Source organism: Gymnoscopelus microlampas (genome assembly GCF_963454915.1).
Source record: "Gymnoscopelus microlampas genome assembly, chromosome: 3".
NCBI classification, from domain to species: Eukaryota; Metazoa; Chordata; class Actinopteri; order Myctophiformes; family Myctophidae; genus Gymnoscopelus; species Gymnoscopelus microlampas.
In genome coordinates, this window is record NC_139940.1 from 5,608,139 (window position 1) to 5,627,463 (window position 19,325).

Here is a 19,325-nt window from a genome sequence, read left to right on the forward strand (position 1 = left end):
ATGTTTTGATAATAAACAATTATCAAATAACCTATTATAATTAAATAACCTTCGCGCGCGCGAACGGGACCGCGCGCGTGCACGCGGGGGGTCGCGGGAAATAATATCATTATTTTGGGGGTCGCGGCCTGAAAAGGTTGAGAACCCCTGAACTAAAAGGCTGGGAACAACGCCGTTTGTTTTTGGGGGTTTTTTATCACGTGGTTTCAGGCAGTGGTGGAAAAAGTACTTAAATATTTTACTTAAGTAAAAGTATTGATACTGCAATGTAGAAGTACTCTGTTACAAGTAAAAGTCTGGAATTCTAAATTTACTTACGTAAAAGTACAAAAGTATTGGTATCAAATTGGACTTAAAGTACCAAAAGTAAAAGTACTAAATGTTTGAAAACAGCAGATCTACAAGCTCTCAACGCGTCGCGATGCGACGCGTTGAGAGCTTATAGATCGGCTATTTTCAAATAGCCTAGGTATAATATAGGGCTAAAGTGGTTAATGTATGTTTTATAATGTAATAATGTATATCTGAAAAGTAACTAAAGTTTTCAAATAATTGTAGTGGAGTAAAAGTACAACATTTGCCTCTGAGATGTAGTGGAGTAGAAGTAAAAGTATAGACAATTTGAAATATTCCAGTAAAGTAAAAAGTACCTCAAAATTGTACTTAAGTACAGTACTTGAGTAAATGTACTTAGTTACTTTACACCACTGGTTTCAGGTTATCCTCCTATGACCCGGAAGACCCAGCTACACTCAAAGGTTGCGGAAGAGCGCCCTCTATAGCAGGGGTCTTCAACGTTTTCAGGCCAAGGACCCCCTAACTGAGAGAGAGAGATGAAGAAGGGACCCCCTCTATATTGTATAAAAATGTGTTTCAGATTAAAGTTTTTTTTTTACTTAGTCTGCTCTTTTTCCCTCTACACCTCTTTGCCAAAAATAGCCGATCTGCTATTTTCGGCTAATGTTCCTCTCAGAAAAGGAATTCTAGGGTTCAACTGGTTAATTAGTTAAAAAAAACTAAATCCTATCACACAAAGATTTGGCGGACCCCCTATAGTAGCTATGAGGACCCCCTAGAGGTCCCGGACCCCCTGTTGAAGACCCCTGCTCTATAGTAAACCACTGAAAACACCAAATGACGAGTGACTCTCGTCATTGGCGCGTGCTTTCGAATCACACCGCACTCTACCCAAAGTGCCTTTTAGATCGCCTTTTAACCCACTAAGACCTGAGGTTCCGATTCCACAAAATGTCTTCTAAATCCTAGATCAATCAGTATCAGTATCAATATCAGTGGTTCTCAAACTTTTTCATGTCAAGGACCCCCCCCCCCATCTGAAAATATGTTGTTCCAGGGACCCCCAGAAGCAAAGATTTGAGTTACAAATGTTCGCTTTAATAAATATATATTCAAAGATTTGCAAAAAATGTTCTGGATTTTTGAATAGCCAAAGTGTAAAATAATGCTTTTTTTGCTCAAATCTAAAAATGACACAGAGGCGTTACAGGTCTTAAAGGGTTAAAACAGCATTCTGTTTGCTGCTGCTTTTAACCCATTAAGACCTGAGGCAATTCTTTAAAAAAAATCTAAATCCTAACAGTTTTTTGAAAAAAATCTAAAATATTTGTTTCAATATTTTTCAAAAATAGCAGATCGACAAGCTCATAGCGCAGCACTGAAATCTAAAGTGACACAGATGCGTTCCAGGTATCAATGGGTTAACAGTTATCATTTCCCCCCTTTCTGATTGCCTTTTAAAAACACCTATATTTAATAATATTAGACTTATTTATTTTTCTACTCGTTTATTTAAATGGAAACAAGCCATAGTGCCATATACAATACTATGCAAATAAACAAGTAGAAATCGAAAATAAAAATATGTACAGTTACAGTAAACAGTTCAATTAAACTTTCCATTCATAGGAAAATCATCCAGAAGAGAAAGGGGGGAAATAACTGTTAAAAGCAGCAGCAAACAGAATGGTGTTTTAAAAAGCGCTCTAAAAGAACAAACTAATATTATGAAATATAATAATTGCGTTGTAATCACTACAGATAGATAGCCAATGGCGTTTTAAAAGGCGATCTAAAAGGCACTTCGGATAGATTGCGGGTTAAAAAGTTAAAAACAAATATTAATTATAGCCTACATCAAGTTTGTGACCGTGTTCTGTGGTCTTTCGCGCAACATATGAAATAACAGATATCAAATACACATAAATGTATGACAATGTATTTACAGTCAGTTAATAGTTGAAAAATGACAGGCCATTATGCCAGCGTAAAATAGCATGTAAAGACTGACAACGCCATCTAGTGGCCACATGGAATACAAGTAAGACGCGCGAACGCGGGAAGCGAACGCAGCTTGAAAGTAACAATAAGAAGAATAGAAAGGAATGAGCAAGTGTAGAGAAGTGGGTGGTACAGTTAAATTAGTGAGAACAGGGCCGCCACAAGAAGGCTCCATACCGCTAGCCCCATTTTATTTTGTCTTTTTTAAATTGTTATGTTTGTTTGTGGTGTGGGTAAATGTTTTTTTGTCTTTGTAGTTTTTGAAATGTGTTTGGTTTAGGCATGTTGCAGGCATGTTGCTACATTCCTGCGTTCTTCATGGCCCTTTGCCTTGTTGATTTTCTCAAATGTGGCCCGTCTATGAACTCCTGCTGAGGTGTCGGCAGAGGTGGTTTAGGGCGTGCGGCTCTTGCGTGCCGCATCGTGGCAGCATTTTTTTCCCGCAGCTGGGCCCGACTGGCGCCATCCAGTTGTTGGCGGCGGTGCCGTTGGCGTTCAGCCGTTTGTTGGCGCAGCTGGGCCAGGCTTTCGTCATCCAACTGTTGGCGGCGGTGCTGGCGGCGTTCAGCATTTTTTTGCCGCAGCTGGGCCCGACTGGCGTCATCCAGCTGTTGGCGGCAGTGCTGGCGGCGTTCAGCATTTTTTTGCCGCAGCTGGGCCCGACTGGCGTCATCCAGCTGTTGGCGGCGGTGCCGGTGGCGTTCAGCATCTTGTTGGCGCAGCTGGGCCAGCCTTTCGTCATCCAGTTGTTGGCGGCGGTGCTGCATCCGTTCCCTGTTGAGACGGCGGCGACGCTCTTGTTTACTCTCCTCTGGGCTATCTGCACCTGCATTAGGCATTGGGCTGTTTGATGGTCGTTCGTTTTTGCGTAGATGCTGCATCCGTTCCCCGTTGAGACGCTCTTGTTTACTCTCCTCTGCGCTATCTGTCAAAAATGAGGATTAAACCCCACAAGTAGTAGTTATTGAGGACATTTTTTTTTGACTGTATGTCTTTTAGTGTTCCTTAAAACGATGCGGCACTCAAGAGCCGCACGCCCTAAACCACCTCTGTCGACACCTCAGCAGGAGTTCATAGATGGGCCAGATTTGAGAAAATCACAAGGCAAAGGGGCCATGAAGAACGCAGGAATGTAGACAATGCTCTGATTAAAATGCACAACAGCGTGCAACATGCCTAAACCAAACACATTTCAAAAACTACAAAGACAAAAAACATTTACCAAAAAAAATAAAAAAAAACACACCACAAACAAACATAACAATTTCAAAAAGACAACAAAAACAAATGGGGCTAGTAGAGCCTTCTTGTGGCGGCCCTGTTCTCACTAATTTAACTGTACCACCCACTTCTCTACAATTGCTCATTCCTTTCTATTCTTCTTATTGTTATTTTCAAGCTGCGTTCGCTTCCCGCGTCTTACTTGTGGGTCAACACAGCAACGTACCGTTTTTTTTCTGTCTACAGCAAATGTCTCTGCCAAAATGTGCCGATCTACAAGCCGACGATGCGTCGCAACGCATTGTGTGCTTGTAGATCTGCCATTTCTGGTGAATGTTCCCCCCCAGAATATGGATAATTTGGTTCAAGTGGTTGAAGATCCAAGTCTCGTCTTGATAATGAGGCTTCACAGTGAACAACGACACCCCTAGCATCCCTATTCTGGGCATGTTATAATAAGTGAGCATTCACTTATTATCGCTAAGGATAAAAGGCTATATAGGTTGATAGCGACCATGCTGTAGTGCAGGGGTCTTCAACAGGGGGTCCGGGACCCCTAGGGGGTCCTCAGAGTTACTACAGGGGGTCCGCCAAATCTTTGTGTGATATGATTGTTTTTTTACCTTAACCACTTGAACCCTAGCATCCCTTCGCGAGGCGTTGTGAGCTTGTAGATCGGCTATTTTTGGCAAAGAGGTATAGGTGTAGAGGGAAAAAAGATCAGACCAAGTAAACAAAAAAAAGTTTAATGAAACTCAATTTTATACAATATAGAGGGGGTCCCTGCTTCATCTCTGTCTCAGCTAGGGGGTCCTTGGCCTGAAAAGGTTGAAGACCCCTGCTGTAGTGTGTGTGTGTGTGTGTGTGTGTGTGTGTGTGTGTGTGTGTGTGTGTGTGTGTGTGTGTGTGTGTGTGTGTGTGTGTGTGTGTGTGTGTGTGTGTGTGTGTGTACATACCTTCTTTTGACCAGGGTTTCTCACAGCTGTCCATTTGTTCCTCGCCTATGGTCAGAAACATCAATACAGTATTCAATCAATCTATTATAGTTTCAGAGGTCAGTGTTCAACCCAGTTAAGACAGTTATATATATATATATCTGTGTTCCAGTGTGCCAGACTGCCGTTCAGTTTGCTGTGGTGTCTGGCATGTTTAGAAAACATGACAATACTCACACGGTCAAATTCAGGGTAGTTAAAGGTTCTATGACATTCATTTTCACTTTTTTTATTTTTTATGTTTTTTGGGGGGTTTTATGACCTCAATTACATCCAAAAAATCTGAACTTTTAACATTCAGTGGATTTTCTGTGGTCTGGGGTTTTCTGACAAATTCTGAAGCATCGCGACACATTGTGAGCTTGTACATCGGCTATTTTCAAAAGGCCGAAATGTATATAGGGCTGAAGTGGTTAATGTATGTTTTCTTGTAATAATAATCAAAATCTACAAAGTAACTAGTAATTCAAGTTTTCAAATAACTGTAGTGGAGTAAAAGTACAATATTTGCCCCCGAAATGAAGTGCAGTAGAGGTGAAAGTATTGGAAATTGGAAATACTCAAGTGAAGTACAAATACCTAAAAATGTTACTTAAAGGGATATTTCACTTTCAAAAAAACGTTGGGTCATTTTATCATCTACTCAGGCTTTTGTGAGCCCCCCCAGACCATTTTTAAGTTGCTTGATTCAGTATTTAGTATTTTTCTATTCAGTATTTATATCAGACACGCCCCCTTCCTATACAAACCCATTATAACTTCAAACTCCATTTTAACCATGTTATATTTATCAAAAACAACCGTCCTTGGTTCTGGTGACTCACCCCGCCCTCCTAATACGCGAGGGGGCCGTGTTTTTTCGATAACTTTTTTCATTTTGTTTGACGTTATAATGGGTTTGTATAGGAAGGGGGCGTGTCTGATAAAATGAATATCAAATATCTAAATACTGAATCAAGCAACTTAAAAATGGTCTGGGGGGCTCACGAAAGCCTGAGTAGATGATAAAATGACCCAAAGTTTTTTCGAATGTGAAATATCCCTTTAAGTACAGTACTTGAGTGTAACTCTCTTCCTGGAAACTTAGCATGCTGAACTAAGAAGCCACTGTTTTGGCATTGGTACAAAATAAAGTTTGAAACTTCTCTGATATGACTAAACCTTCCTACTGATGACGATGTCACTGGTAGGTAGAGTGTGCTAAAAGCCTGGTCCAGCTGCCACGCAAACTGGCATAGCGCCGGTCAGCGTACTCACCAGAGTGGTTGTCTTCATCCTGGAAGTCCCAATCATCTTCATCCACATCATCGTCAACCATCTGGCATGGATCCAGCTCCTCATCTTGACACTCCATGAACAAATCAGCGTCCATGTTGCTGCGCGCACACACACACACACACACACACACACACACACACACACACACACACACACACACACACACACACACACACACACACACACACACACACACACACACACACACACACACACACACACACACACAACACATTAACATTTATAACGCAGATGGTGACATTGTATCTTGAGAGCATGCACGCACACACACAAAGCTGACCCCTACAGTTGGTCTAGAGCAGTGGTTCTCAAACTTTTTCATGTTAAGGACCCCCAAAATGATATGTATTTGGCCGTGGACCCCAGGATCCCCGGATCTCAAAATGTTTTGTAACAGGGACTCCCAGAAGCAAAGATTTGAGTTACAAATGTTTTAAAAAATATATAGATTTGCACAGACTTTCAATTTGTTTTAAAAATAGCAGATCTACAAGCTCATAGCAGTTTAAAATATGGATAAAGGAGTTAAAATGAGTGTGACACTTTATTAACAAATTTAGCTGAGGACCCCCTGGTACCCCCCCAAGGACCCCTGGGGGTCCCCGGACCCCACTTTGAGAACCAGTGGTCTAGAGGAGGGTGTAGATCATAGACTGTATATAGCTGTAGTTTACAACCCTCGTAGACGTATTTACGATTCTGACGTCTTCAATCTACGAGAGTTGTAGGGTGCACGTCCCATGCAGGGGAGCACTTTCTGCACTTTACCCCGCGACACTCCAAACATGTTCAAATTGAAAATAAAAGGTGCTTACCGCAAAGCCCCAAATGTTAACGACCTTCGCGGGGTAGTAGTGATCCCCGTCGAGGTATATCTTTCAATAAAGAAGTCTTTTAATCCAGCTTGTGTCGGAATCTTCACTGTTCTTCTTTTGTTTTAAATGAGTTTGAACTGCGCATGAGCGATTTGGCGGTCGGGAGGTGTATTGCGAACTGCTTCTTCTTTTGTTTAAAATGAGTTTGAACTGCGCATTAGCGATTTGGCGGTCGGGAGGTGTATTGATACATTGTGTTTTCAATGCGCAATACACCTCCCGACCGCCAAATCGCTAATGCGCAGTTCAAACTCATTTAAAACAAAAGAAGAACAGTGAAGATTCCGACACAAGCTGGATTAAAAGACTTCTTTATTGAAAGATATACCTCGACGGGGATCACTACTACCCCGCGAAGGTCGTTAACATTTGGGGCTTTGCGGTAAGCACCTTTTATTTTCAATTTGAACATGTTTGGAGTGTCGCGGGGTAAAGTGCAGAAAGTGCTCCCCTGCATGGGACGTGCACCCTACAACTCTCGTAGATTGAAGACGTCAGAATCGTAAATACGTCTACGAGGGTTGTAAACTACAGCTAGACTGTATAAAAGAGATGGACAAAGCCAGACCGCTGGTTTCTACAGACCGAAAATGAAGCTGATTGTTCAGGAATTTGATATCCGCCATCTCTAATATAAGCCCAAAAGCACGTCGGTAACAGGAACCGGAAAACAATCCCCAAAGAATGCTACTGGTTGGGATCCTTGTCAATCAAGAGCGGGGGCGGGGAATGAATGCTATTGGCTGTGTAGCTTGTCAATCAAATTATCCCGCCCCTCCTAGAAAATAGCCTACCTTATCGTCAATTTTAAAATAAATGGGACCATAATTTACCAAAACGCATATCATGATGATTGAAAGGAGACTTTAAACTAGCGACTGGAAGCATATAGAATTTATGACAATTTTTGTTAAGGTAAGAAAATCTAGTCGTCAAAAGGTTTGTCAAAAACCCATCCGCTTGCGTTAAAATAAATGCTTTCGGACACCCGCAGGGGTAAAACAGCGCCAAACAGGCCATTCATATGAACTGTCTCACTTCCGTATTGGCCTCATTGTAAATATGTCAGGCTGGCCCCTTGGTGTAGATGAGTGATTCTCAACATTTGTATTTGATGTGCAGCCATGGACCGCCCCTTTCATACAATTTTTATCCATTTCGAAGACAGATGTGAAAAATGCAGGGCAAAGGTTTTTCCTTGGCCTCTAGGGAGTGCGCATACAAAGTTTATACACAGATCGGTGCAGTTATAGGTAAAAACACGGATCGGCCTGTTATAGCGCCACCATGAGGCTGATTTTAAAAAGCGGCATTTCTTCCTCAGCCTGATGGGAATGTGCGTGCAAAATTTCACCGAAATCGCACGCTGTGATCATTATTTGAGGCATTTTCTTCAAAACGGAGCACGCCTTTAAACTTTGGAAGCCAATCTTAGCCAATCGGGATGGAATGTGAAAAACCTGAAAGACGCTTTTGGTTTAATGACTATAAAGATACTGTGTACCGATAGGCGTGACATTTGGAAAAAATCTGTAGGAGTCATTTCAAAACATGTGTTTTGCCCAAATCAACCTCCTGGTGGCGCTATAACAGGCCGATCTGAAAGATTCGGGGCAGAGGTTCTTCTCTGGCATCCAGGGAGTGTGTGTGTGCATAGTTTCGCTGTGATCGGGCCAACGGTGCCGGAGATTAGCTGCTCACAGACCGAGGCACACACACACGCACGGATGGATAGACAGGATGTAAAACCTATATTTTTGTATTTTTTTACAAACATATATTTTTTTAAAAAACTGTACGGTTGTAGTTCCCTAACCCAGGGGTCTTCAACGTTTTCAGGCCAAGGACCCCCTAGCTGAGAGAGAGATGAAGCAGGGACCCCCTCTATATTGTATAAAATTGTGTTTCAGATAAACTTTTGCTGCTCTTTTTCCCCCTCTACATGTATAACTCTCTGCCACAAATAGCGGATCTACAAGCTCACAACGCCTCGCAGCGCGAGGCGTCGAGATCTGCTATTTTTGGCTAAAGTTCTCCTCAGAAAAGGGATACTAGGGTTCAAGTGGTTAATGTAAAACAAAGAAATCATATCACACAAAGATTTGGCGGACCCCCTGTAGTAACTCTGAGGACCCCCTAGGGGTCCCGGACCCCTATTGAAGACCTCTGCCCTAACCCAATCATGATATGAAATCAATATTCAATACAGACCAATGATAAATAATTGTATGAGTCAATAAACAAGAGGACCACACAATGTAAAGGACCACATTGGAAATGTTAAGTTGTGTGATAACACCTTATTTTACTATACTTTATATTACCCTGGGTAGGATTTCTATAGTGCATGATTGTGTAACTTGTACACATTTTTGCCAGGATAAAAATCAACAACCGATAACAACGTCCAACTTCCTATTGTCATGGTGAGGATGATGGACGTGCCCAAAGAGCCAATCATCACACGTTGTCCTAAAAGAAAGTCCCGCCCACTATGAAATAGCCCCTTTTTTTCACGCATTCCCATATAAATGTAAATAAATACAAATGTCCCGTTTACAGTGAAGCATACATTGCACCACTGTGCCAGTATATATAATACTGGTACATACACTAATAGACCAGTATATATATGTAGGCTATGAATACAAACAGTCAGAGAGAACATCCACCTACAACAGTAAAAGTCTGCTCCACTGCACTACACAGCCCGCGCGTGCGTTCTGCCTCTTTCCAGGGGCGTGCACGTGCGCGCGGCCCGCCGCGGCGACGACAACACGTCACAATAAAACCATTAGTTTGTACTTTGTAAATAAAACGACTTACCGTGTTGTTGTTTGACGCCAATGAATGAAAGAGTTTGTGTTGGACTGTATTACTAGTCTGTTGTAGGCGCCATGCAAACGTACTAACTGCACACACACATACACAGTCAGACCGGAAGAGGAGGGACCTCCATCACCGTCCGCATCTCCGCGTTTTAATTGGTCGAAGCCGAACGCACGTTACGTTCATTTTTTTTGTAGCGCCGTTCCTATTGGCTGTCGTAGTGCGGGGAGGCGGGCTTGGTGGGGAGAGTAGGCTACCTCCCCAAGCTGTGTTTTCTTCTGCGTTATTTACTAACAATGTGTTTTAAAAAGCATTTATGAAGAAGTGTTTAATTCAACAGCGCTGCCAGTATGTTGTTGTTTTATAACACGGAATAACAGAGAATTGTTGACCATTTCAATGTTGTTACATGTGGGAAAGTGGAACAATGAAACACATCACTCTGTTCTGTTCTGCTCTGGGCTGGGGGGGGGGGCTTCCTGCCATTTTGTTTCACTGACGTGAAACAACAAAATCTAGCAGACTTTTATTTATTTATATAATGAATATTTTATCGTTTTTAACCTAAAACAAATAGATAATACATGAAATAGGAAAATCATGATATGAATTATTAAAATAATTGTTTTCTATTATAAATATTTCAACACGAGATGGTGTCGACGTACAGTAACAGTGATGGTATATACTTCACTATGTTATAACTTGAATCCCAGACCTAGAAGTTCAGACATGCTGATGCCCCTCTCTCTCTCTCTCTCTCTCTCTCTCCCTTCTCTCCCTCTCTGTCTGTCTGTCTGTCTGTCTGTCTGTCTGTCTGTCTGTCTGCCTGCCTGCCTGCCTGCCTGCCTGCCTGCCTGCCTGTCTGCCTGCCTGCCTGCCTGCCTGCCTGCCTGCCTGCCTGCCTGCCTGCCTGCCTGCCTGTCTGCCTGCCTGCCTGCCTGCCTGCCTGCCTGCCTGCCTGCCTGTCTGTCTGTCTGTCTGTCTGTCTGCCTGCCTGCCTGCCTGCCTGCCTGCCTGTCTGCCTGCCTGCCTGCCTGCCTGCCTGCCTGCCTGTCTGTCTGTCTGTCTGCCTGCCTGCCTGCCTGCCTGCCTGCCTGCCTGCCTGTCTGTCTGTCTGTCTGTCTGTCTGTCTGTCTGTCTGTCACACCTATTCTTTGTCTTCGGCCTGGCTTGAGAGAGAAAGGTATGGCCAGGGCGTTCCTGTCTAAAGGTGGGCGGCGACAGACCGTCTGTATTGTAATGTTCTCATTGTGATGGTCATGTTTATCTATGGACCTCCTTCTGGAGTATAAGGGGGACCTTAACAGAAGCTTGGGGGAACTTGCTGGGGGATACCAGGCTGGGAGAGATAGGCTGAGTGAGGGGACATGGGGAGATGTAGGCCAAGTCTGCTAGACTGAGAGATGCTGCTTGCTTGTTGCTGTTCTTCTGAATAAACCTCTAAGATATGCATTCATTCATCATTCGTCTCTCTCAGACAGCATCTCTGCTGTATAACAAGAACTGCAAAAAAACAAAATGTGTAATTTCTCAGCAGCTATAAACACACTCAGTCCAGTGACAGAGTCCAGACACTGCCAGAACCACAGCTAGTCTCAGGAGCGCCGATACGTGACCAAACACCTGGGAAACCTGACCTTTGGGGGAGAGTTTGGGAGAAGAAGATGAAGGAGAGGGTCAAGTTCAGTGTGAGAAATGTCAAAAAGCAGCAGCGAGGTTCACTAATACTGCTGATGTTCTGGGTTCAGAGGGTTTCAGTTCAGTTCAGGAAAACACAGCTGGGAGAGGGAATGTCCCACCAGATGGAATCTGGTGTCTATGGCAGAATGATGGTGTCTAATACACTTGTGATCTTGATACTCCTTCTTAACATGATGATATAAGTTAGATGATATAGCACCTCTGCTTAACTAAAAGTACAGTATAATGCTATTGGAAATACATTAGGAAGAGTCAATAATAGGGGGAGCACTTTTATTTTTTAACTCTGTATTGTTTATTATGGTACTTGACCGATTATTGATTTATTTAATGATCTGTTACTCTCTAGTTGTATGAACTCACTACAGGTTACATCACATGTACCCTAGTTTTTTTATTCTATAACTTATCTATCCCCAACATAATGTAAACTGGTCAATTGATGAACTGATTTTGTGCTGGGAAGGATAGATGATGGGGGTCAGCAACCGAACAAATGAGAAAGAGAGCTGTAAAGAATATGAACTTGAACATGGGTTCGATTTCTTCCCCCTCTTTATTTGCCTTTCTACTGATGTATATTTTGTGTTCATGTTTTGCCTTGTTTTTCTTAGTTTTGTCTTCTCTGTTTCGATGTTGTGTTTCGTGTTGTCTTTGTAGTCAACATGACTGCATCACTGTGGTGTCCACATAAAAAAAAAAATATTTAAAAAAGCTTGTAGATCTGCTATTTTCAAACATTTTAGTACTTTTACTTTTGGTACTTTAAGTACATTTTGATACCAATATTTTTGTACTTTTAGTCAAGTACATTTTGAATTCCGGACTTTTACTTGTACCAGAGTACTTCTGCAATGCAGTATTGGTACTTTTACTTAAGTAAAACATTTGAGTACTTTTTCCACCACTGGTAACCAGACGTGTCTCTCCTTTGATAAGGAGATAAAGCCACTTAGCCACACACCACCTAATACCTCCTTTGTGTTTATTCCAGATATGAAGATATAAGAGTGACTGACAGAGAGATGGTGGGGGAGCTTTTTGAGGAGATGGGCTGGGTGAGAAGACATGAGAGATGCAGACCAAGGCCTGCTAGACTGAGAGATGCCTGTGTTGATCCAATCAACCCTTTTGATCAAGCTACTGTGTAGAAGGCTCTGCCACACCTATTGTTTCTTGGTCATAGGACCCCCTGGGCCTGGCTTGGGAGAGGTATTAGTCTATAGTGCGTAGCAAAAAATCCTAAAGGAGTCGTCAACATGTGTCACTTGGTAGCGGCGGCCATAAACCAAAAAAGAGGGTACATAAACAGCTCGTGAACAATGACTCTCTCCTCCGAAAATAGCCGATCTACAGTGCAGTGCGCTTGTAGATCAGCTATTTTTGGAGAACAGACCATAACCATGTGTTATCATATGAAATTATAGAAAATTACTACAGTTCTGAATGCCTTTATTTGTGCAATTACAACAGATAAAAAATTAAAGTGTCTGGCTGTATCCTTCAAGTAGGCTATACAGTTGACAATTAAAATGTAAATAAAGTGAAGTCAAGTAATAAAAGTACTATACATTCAACAGTCCCAGTGCAACTCTGCTACAAGTAGATCAGCCAAAGATAACTCCTTCAGAGTGACCCAGGTTCTAGACGAACAGGTTTTCATGCAAAGACTACAGCATACAGATGCAAAACTGCTTCTCTAGAAACAACACTTCACAAGTGAAATACAATTTACACGTGAAGCCAGACAGGGTAACGATGCCCCGTTTTCAGTCATTTGTCATTCAAACACAGTGAGTCAGGTAGACCTGAGCTACAATGTGGAGATGATCACATTACCTCTAAAAAAAACACCCAATCTACAAGAATTCGCTAAGGAAGCTATTAAATGTATAATAGCGTGTTCCTTCAATAAGGTACTGCATCACATGTAGTCATGTAAGTGGTGGTAGCAGTTCGAAATCATCTTCTGTCCATTCTGTGTGTTCATACGGGTCGAGACCGCCAATGTCCGTGATTTTGCTGAGGTAACGCTGTTTTTCCTCATTGTTCAGCTTGTCCTTGTATGCTATGCTGAGCCCGAGGTTCTTTCTATCCATCCCTTTCACTATGTAGTCGGCAAAGAAGTTAATGTTTACAAACACAGACCACCGTCACTCTCTAGTCTTAAGCGCATCTCTACTCTCTGACCCCTGACACCACGCTGGAGTGAGCTCAGGGTACAGGCCCTCTTGGGCTATGGGGGGACAGGACATTTATTTGTTTTCTTTATTTTGAAGGGAAACATGCTTGTTTTTGATGCAGTTGGACTCGACAAATAAACATATTTCTTATCAGCTTCACCTCGACTGGATATATATTATTTCTATAACAGTCCCCAGACCCAACCTTGAGAAACAGTTTTGTAATAAAGGCTTTCTCCTGTATGATTGTGCCCCCTACTCCCTAGTGGACTCCATTCATTCCTGAATGGGCGGTGTTCATAGACGCTCGAACAAAGCCGGATGCACCGCAGTGGATTTCGAACCCCTATAGACTCCGTGGTGGTGGGCAGGTACTTCGCCACCTGAGCGACCCACTTCCCAAATGTCCAACATTATCTTAATTATTCCTCATAATGTCCATTATAAGATGGCACCATTCTGCTCGCTCTGTGTCTCAGAGGAGGGCTGTGGACAGTTCAGAAACCTGCCTACTAAAGACGTAATCAGAAGGCAGGTTTGGGTACTTCAAATAAGATTCCAAACTTCTTTTTTTTTAATAATGCAAGAACTTATTATTATTGTGGCTTATTGTGGGTATCATCTTTTTAATGTGTTGCACCCCTGGGACTGGGAGATGGATTGTTGAGGTGGAGCACAACAGCTTCCATCAGCTCCCAGTACTCGACTTACAGTAGACACTTACCCAAGCCGTGCTACTCATACACTGAGTGGGCGGTTCCCGGGATCAAACCTGTTCAACCGACTGAGCTCAATACCTTGTTACGTATCTCCCTATTACACCATTTCAAAGTGCTCACCTTCTAGCAAGAGAAAGCCTGCAGTTTCTTTTAGCTTGGAATCCCCACCAATGATGTCACTGTTAAGGAGGTTTCTACACTGTCCACAGCCCATCTCAGAGATACAGAGCGACTAGACAGAAATGGTGCCACTGCCAATCCATCTTCTGTAGCTCTATCCACAAGTTTCCTAGGGCGTCGTGGGCATCTCTTCCTGTCGATTTCATTGGATTTGATTGGATCAAATCGACAGGAAGTGATGCCCACAACGCCCTAGGAAACTTGTAGATAGCGTAAGTTCAATATAGTAGAGTCAAAAATGGAGGTTCCGTGACCATCCTTTGGCAAGTAAGGTTTGACGATTGATTTGACCTCTATGGACCCTTTAGAAAAGATTTAGCCCCCAGGTCCCTCCCAAAAATCCTGGCATTTTTTGCTAGACAGCCAAATTCAAAATGGCGCCCGGCGCCATCTCTAAAAATTAACTTTTGATCTGAATGACCTAGAATCATGTATGAAGGCACTTTTCCATACAAGTCAACCATGAGGATTCCAAATCTGACACAATTTTAATTGTAAGACCTTGTTTTGACTCCGAAATTCAAGATGGCCGACATCCAGTAGAGTAAAAACTTATACCCAGGGGGCAAAGGGGGGTATGCTGCATTTGTCCTGCCATAAAAGGTTGGCCACCAGAAATAATATCTATGACCCAGTAGGATCACAACCTATATGGACAACCCGGTCACCTTGCTGCTGGAAATCCAATATGGCCGCCTCAATATTATCAGAAAATAGCTTTGGCAATAACTTTTGAACCAGATGGGCTAGAAATAAAAACTTGGTGTCTATTTCATGGTTTCAGAGCATGAGAAACTCAATGGAATACTTATCTTTATGATTGGGTGTGTCTGGACCTTTCATTTGCATATTTCCAAGATGGACGCCACTCGAAAATGAGTTTTACTATGACTTTTACAGCAAAAAGTCTGCTTTTTAAGCAATATGAACACATTTGGTCAGTTTGAGCTTTAATTTATATGTTGTCAATATGGCTGCAGTCATAAATAATGTATGGTATTACATTTCCCCTCAGATTTATTGATTTATAGATCTATAGTTGTGGGGATGATTGCAGAGAAAATCGGAGAAAAAGCCCACAACGTATCTTATGTATCATTTTAATAAACTAAATACAATATAAACCGACACATGCACACTCCAAGACTTGCCATAAACTTCAACTTTAGGGCTATACAAATTAACATAGTGGTATGCATTCAAGTAACATAACAAAAGATAGACTACTTAGTGACAAATAGAGTAAAGGCGGAATTGAGGTTGCCTACAAAAGGTTCATTTTGACCTCTATGGTGCTGTCTTGCCTGCTTCTAAAGCCAATGATACTATGGTACAATGCTATTCACTGTCACTGTTGTCATGTGTTGCACTGATCCTGCTGCATCGTGTCTCCAGTCCCTGGCAACGGCATCCTAAGTAGCATGGAATTGCCTTCTTTGCACGGGAACAGTTTTTTTTGGCAGCCTTTGATACAGCTGCATGATATTGCCTTGTTCATTGACACAGACCAGGCTGGCTCGGTAGATGCAAGGGGGACTGCATTGCTAGCACTGAGAGACAGCTCTTCTCAGGTGCAGGTCAAAGGCATTCTCTGTCGGGGGCAGCAGCTTTAAGAGGGTTGATCTATTATTGAGGAACTTGTACACTCTAAGCTTACTCAGGTCAAAATCCTCCTGGTGGTCCTCTTTGGATGTATATACAGCAATTGTGAGGTCTCGTGCCGGATTTATGGACGTCATCTGAGAGGGAATCATAAGAGTTTTCACCAAACTCCTCAAGTGCAGAGATCCAGACGCATGATGGCCTTGAACCATGCCTTCTTCCCAGTGAAGAAGGGATAGCTGGTGGTACAGTATCTCTGCCACTTAAACTATGGATAAAGGGCAGGGCACGACACTGTGCGAGCCCCAGTGCTGATACCATTTGATGGAGAGGAAGGTATGAATTTTGCTCTGTTCTCACCCACAGCTCTGGAAGGCATCTGAGATGGGTTGCTGCATAGTAAAGGCACATGATGATGTTGTCTGTGTCATTGGCATGGATGAGAACTCTGTCAACTTTGTCATTCTGGACGCTGTACAGGGTGTGGAGTATTATTCTTGTATCAGCCTCCTGTTGTGTGGATTCTAGTGCAGGGACATCTTCAATAGACCCCTCATTGATCACCACACTCCTTGTCTCTTCTTTAACCCCCCCACCCAGGTAAAGATGTGTTGGACCAAGGGCCGCCTTAAGTTTCTCATTTTCACACCATTCGTCACAGAGGAAACTCAATAGGTTTGCCTTGTTAGCTGACACAGCAAAAAACTCCTGAGGATCTGGAGCTGTGTAATGCATACTGACTTCATATTCTTTGGCAGGTTTTGGTCAAGCATATCTGTGTTCTTGCTCAGCTGTCTTAAGACTAGGTCCACTGTACCGGTCAAAACAGAAGTGAATGATCTCTGTGCCAGCAGGCACATCATTCAACAGCAGACGTTGGTATCGTTCAGCGATTGTTCCAAATGCTTCACCTTTCAGGAACGACCAATGGCGCATGGCATACATGGCATCAATAACTACTGCTGTTTTTATGTCTTCTGTAGGCAGGTCAGGGATGCATGCAACTTTGGTCTCCTCTTTCAGGACCTTAACAAGGCTTGCCTTGGTACCTGTTCTCATCCTGCCATCTTCCTGGAAGAGGGAAGGGGGGAAGTCACTGCACTCGTGGTTGTCTATAAAGACAAGGTTGAGTTCTCCACCACTGGCTATGATTTGGGTCATGCGCAGGAGGGCAGTAATTTCATTGCTCTTGCCAGGTGCTGAGGTTTTCCCCTTAGATATTTTAGATGATGTGTTTTGAGTGTAGAAAGTGTTAAGCTTCATTATGCTTGTCTTCTTCTATTCACTGGACAGTGACTCACACAGTGCCTTCAGTGCCTCCCAGTTCTGTCACACTCATCAAGTCGTCCTTGACTGTGGAATCAGCACACTGTCCTGTAGATATGTTGATCATGGGTTAGTCTCCACTGCTGCCATGACCTTGACTACCATCTCTGTGTCCCGGATTACACGACTCTGACCAGACTCATGGTGTGGGTCTGCCATATTGACAACATATAAATTAAAGCTCAAACTGACCAAATGTGTTCATATTGCTTAAAAAGCAGACTTGTTGCCATAACAGTCAGCTGTCACTGTAAAAGTCATAGTAAAACTCATTTTCGCGTGGCGTCCATCTTGGAAATATGCAAATGAAAGGTCCAGACACACCCAATCATAAAGATAAGTATTCCATTGAGTTTCTCATGCTCTGAAACCATGAAATAGACACCAAGTTTTTATTTCCAGCCCATCTGGTTCAAAAGTTATTGCCAAAGCTACTTTCTGATAATATTGAGGCGGCCATATTGGATTTCCAGCAGCAAGGTGACCGGGTTGTCCATATAGGTTGTGATCCTACTGGGTCATAGATATTATTTCTGGTGGCCAACCTTTTATGGCAGGGCAAATGCAGCATACCCCCCTTTGCCCCCTGGGTATAAGTTTTTACTCTACTGGATGTCGTAGAATAAACTTGTCTTCAAAAGATTGAGCCTGTCCCTAATAGTCCCTATGAGTGACTGACACAGCCATGATGACAACCCAGCCTGGCGGAGAACTGCGCTCCTGTAGAGAGCACTGCACTTTATCTAGTTCAGCTTGTGGTTGACTTGGCCACCAGGCAAAACTGTTACAACATGATGATAATCCTAAATCCACACAACCTATCAATAACCACTAGCCTGAACAGATTAGATTAGTGACTAATCTGGGGTCATCACCATGCTGGCTTGTGGTTACATTTTTGTAAAAAAAAAAAAAAACAATTTTTGCCATGGACCTAAAAAATGAGAGCACAATATTATTACCAGAAACACATAAAGAGCTAACCCAGAAGGACCATATAGCAGGTCTGTAACTCTGACAGTGTACAAATGGAACGGGTTCACTCTCAGAGTTAAGGGGGTCCTTATAAAATCAAAATAAAACATTTGATAACCACTATATAGTAGGACTCCTATTTTGCCATAGAATATAGTGTCTATGGTAAATCAGTGTCATACATATTCTGAAGAAAACCTGGAGACTTGACATTCAGTAATTGGGTCTTGTGATCAAAATAAGAAAATAAGAACGATGTGTAAAAAATAAAATAAAATAAAAATGCCACGGACAAGGCCAAGTCTTTGCCACGGACAATGTACAGACATATTGATGACCCCATTAGTCTGGTGGTACACAGACTGCGCTGCACCGAAACGGGTGACCTGTCAAATCGTGTGACTCCTGCGATGTGGGTGAACGTAGCTCTGCTCTGGTCCAGAGCGTTAGCGAGTTCTCTCTCTGCTCTAACGCTCTGTTAGGAGCGGGACGGGTGCTATTCCCATGGACTGAACATTCCTCTACAATGTGAGGTCTCCAACTTTAGTAAAAGAAAATAAAGCCAACGATTTCGCTACTCATCAAAACAAAGGCTGTTTTGTGTTGTTGAAAGCCTATTCTCCACGGTGGGAAACGTCTCGGGACCCCACCTTCTCTGTATAATACACTTTTATGGGCAGAAAATAAAATATGTCCGCCAGATGGAAATTGTTTTATTTGCTCCACTGCGCCCTTTACAGATATGGTCAGTATAAATTACCATTGACCAGATCTGTAGAGGGCGCAAGTGAGCAAATTTAAAAAATCGTCTGACGGACATATTTTATTTTCTGCCCAAAAAGTGTGTTATACAGAGAAGGTGGGGTACTGAGACGTTTCCCACCGTGGAGAATAGTCTTTCAACAACACAAAAGCACCTTTGTTTTGACAAGTGGCGAAATCGTTTCCTTTATTTTGACTAAAGTCGGAGACCTCGCGCGGTAGTGGCATTTTCGGTCTATGAGAACAGCACGCGCGGCTGGCGGAGCGTCAGAAAGAACTCGCTAACGCTCTCTCTGGACCAGAGAGCTAAATGCAGGCAGCTCGACTGTCGAGGGGTCCACGGCCCACCCACGCACA

The 19,325-nt window shown here is 42.8% G+C and overlaps 1 protein-coding gene across 2 annotated transcripts in view; it reads right to left on the minus strand.

Annotated features, from left to right (window-relative positions):
* Positions 1-9,614, minus strand: part of pogzb (pogo transposable element derived with ZNF domain b) — a 71,311-nt gene extending 61,697 nt beyond the window's left edge. For both annotated transcript variants that reach the window (XM_084051798.1, XM_084051797.1), the window contains exons 1-3: positions 9,515-9,614; positions 5,772-5,890; positions 4,476-4,520 (exon numbers count right to left, since the gene is read on the minus strand). In XM_084051798.1, the coding sequence (XP_083907924.1) occupies positions 4,476-4,520; positions 5,772-5,886 (160 nt within the window). In that variant the 5' untranslated portion in view covers positions 5,887-5,890; positions 9,515-9,614. The remainder of the gene's footprint in view (positions 1-4,475; positions 4,521-5,771; positions 5,891-9,514) is intronic.
* Between the last annotated feature and the right edge of the window lie 9,711 nt (positions 9,615-19,325).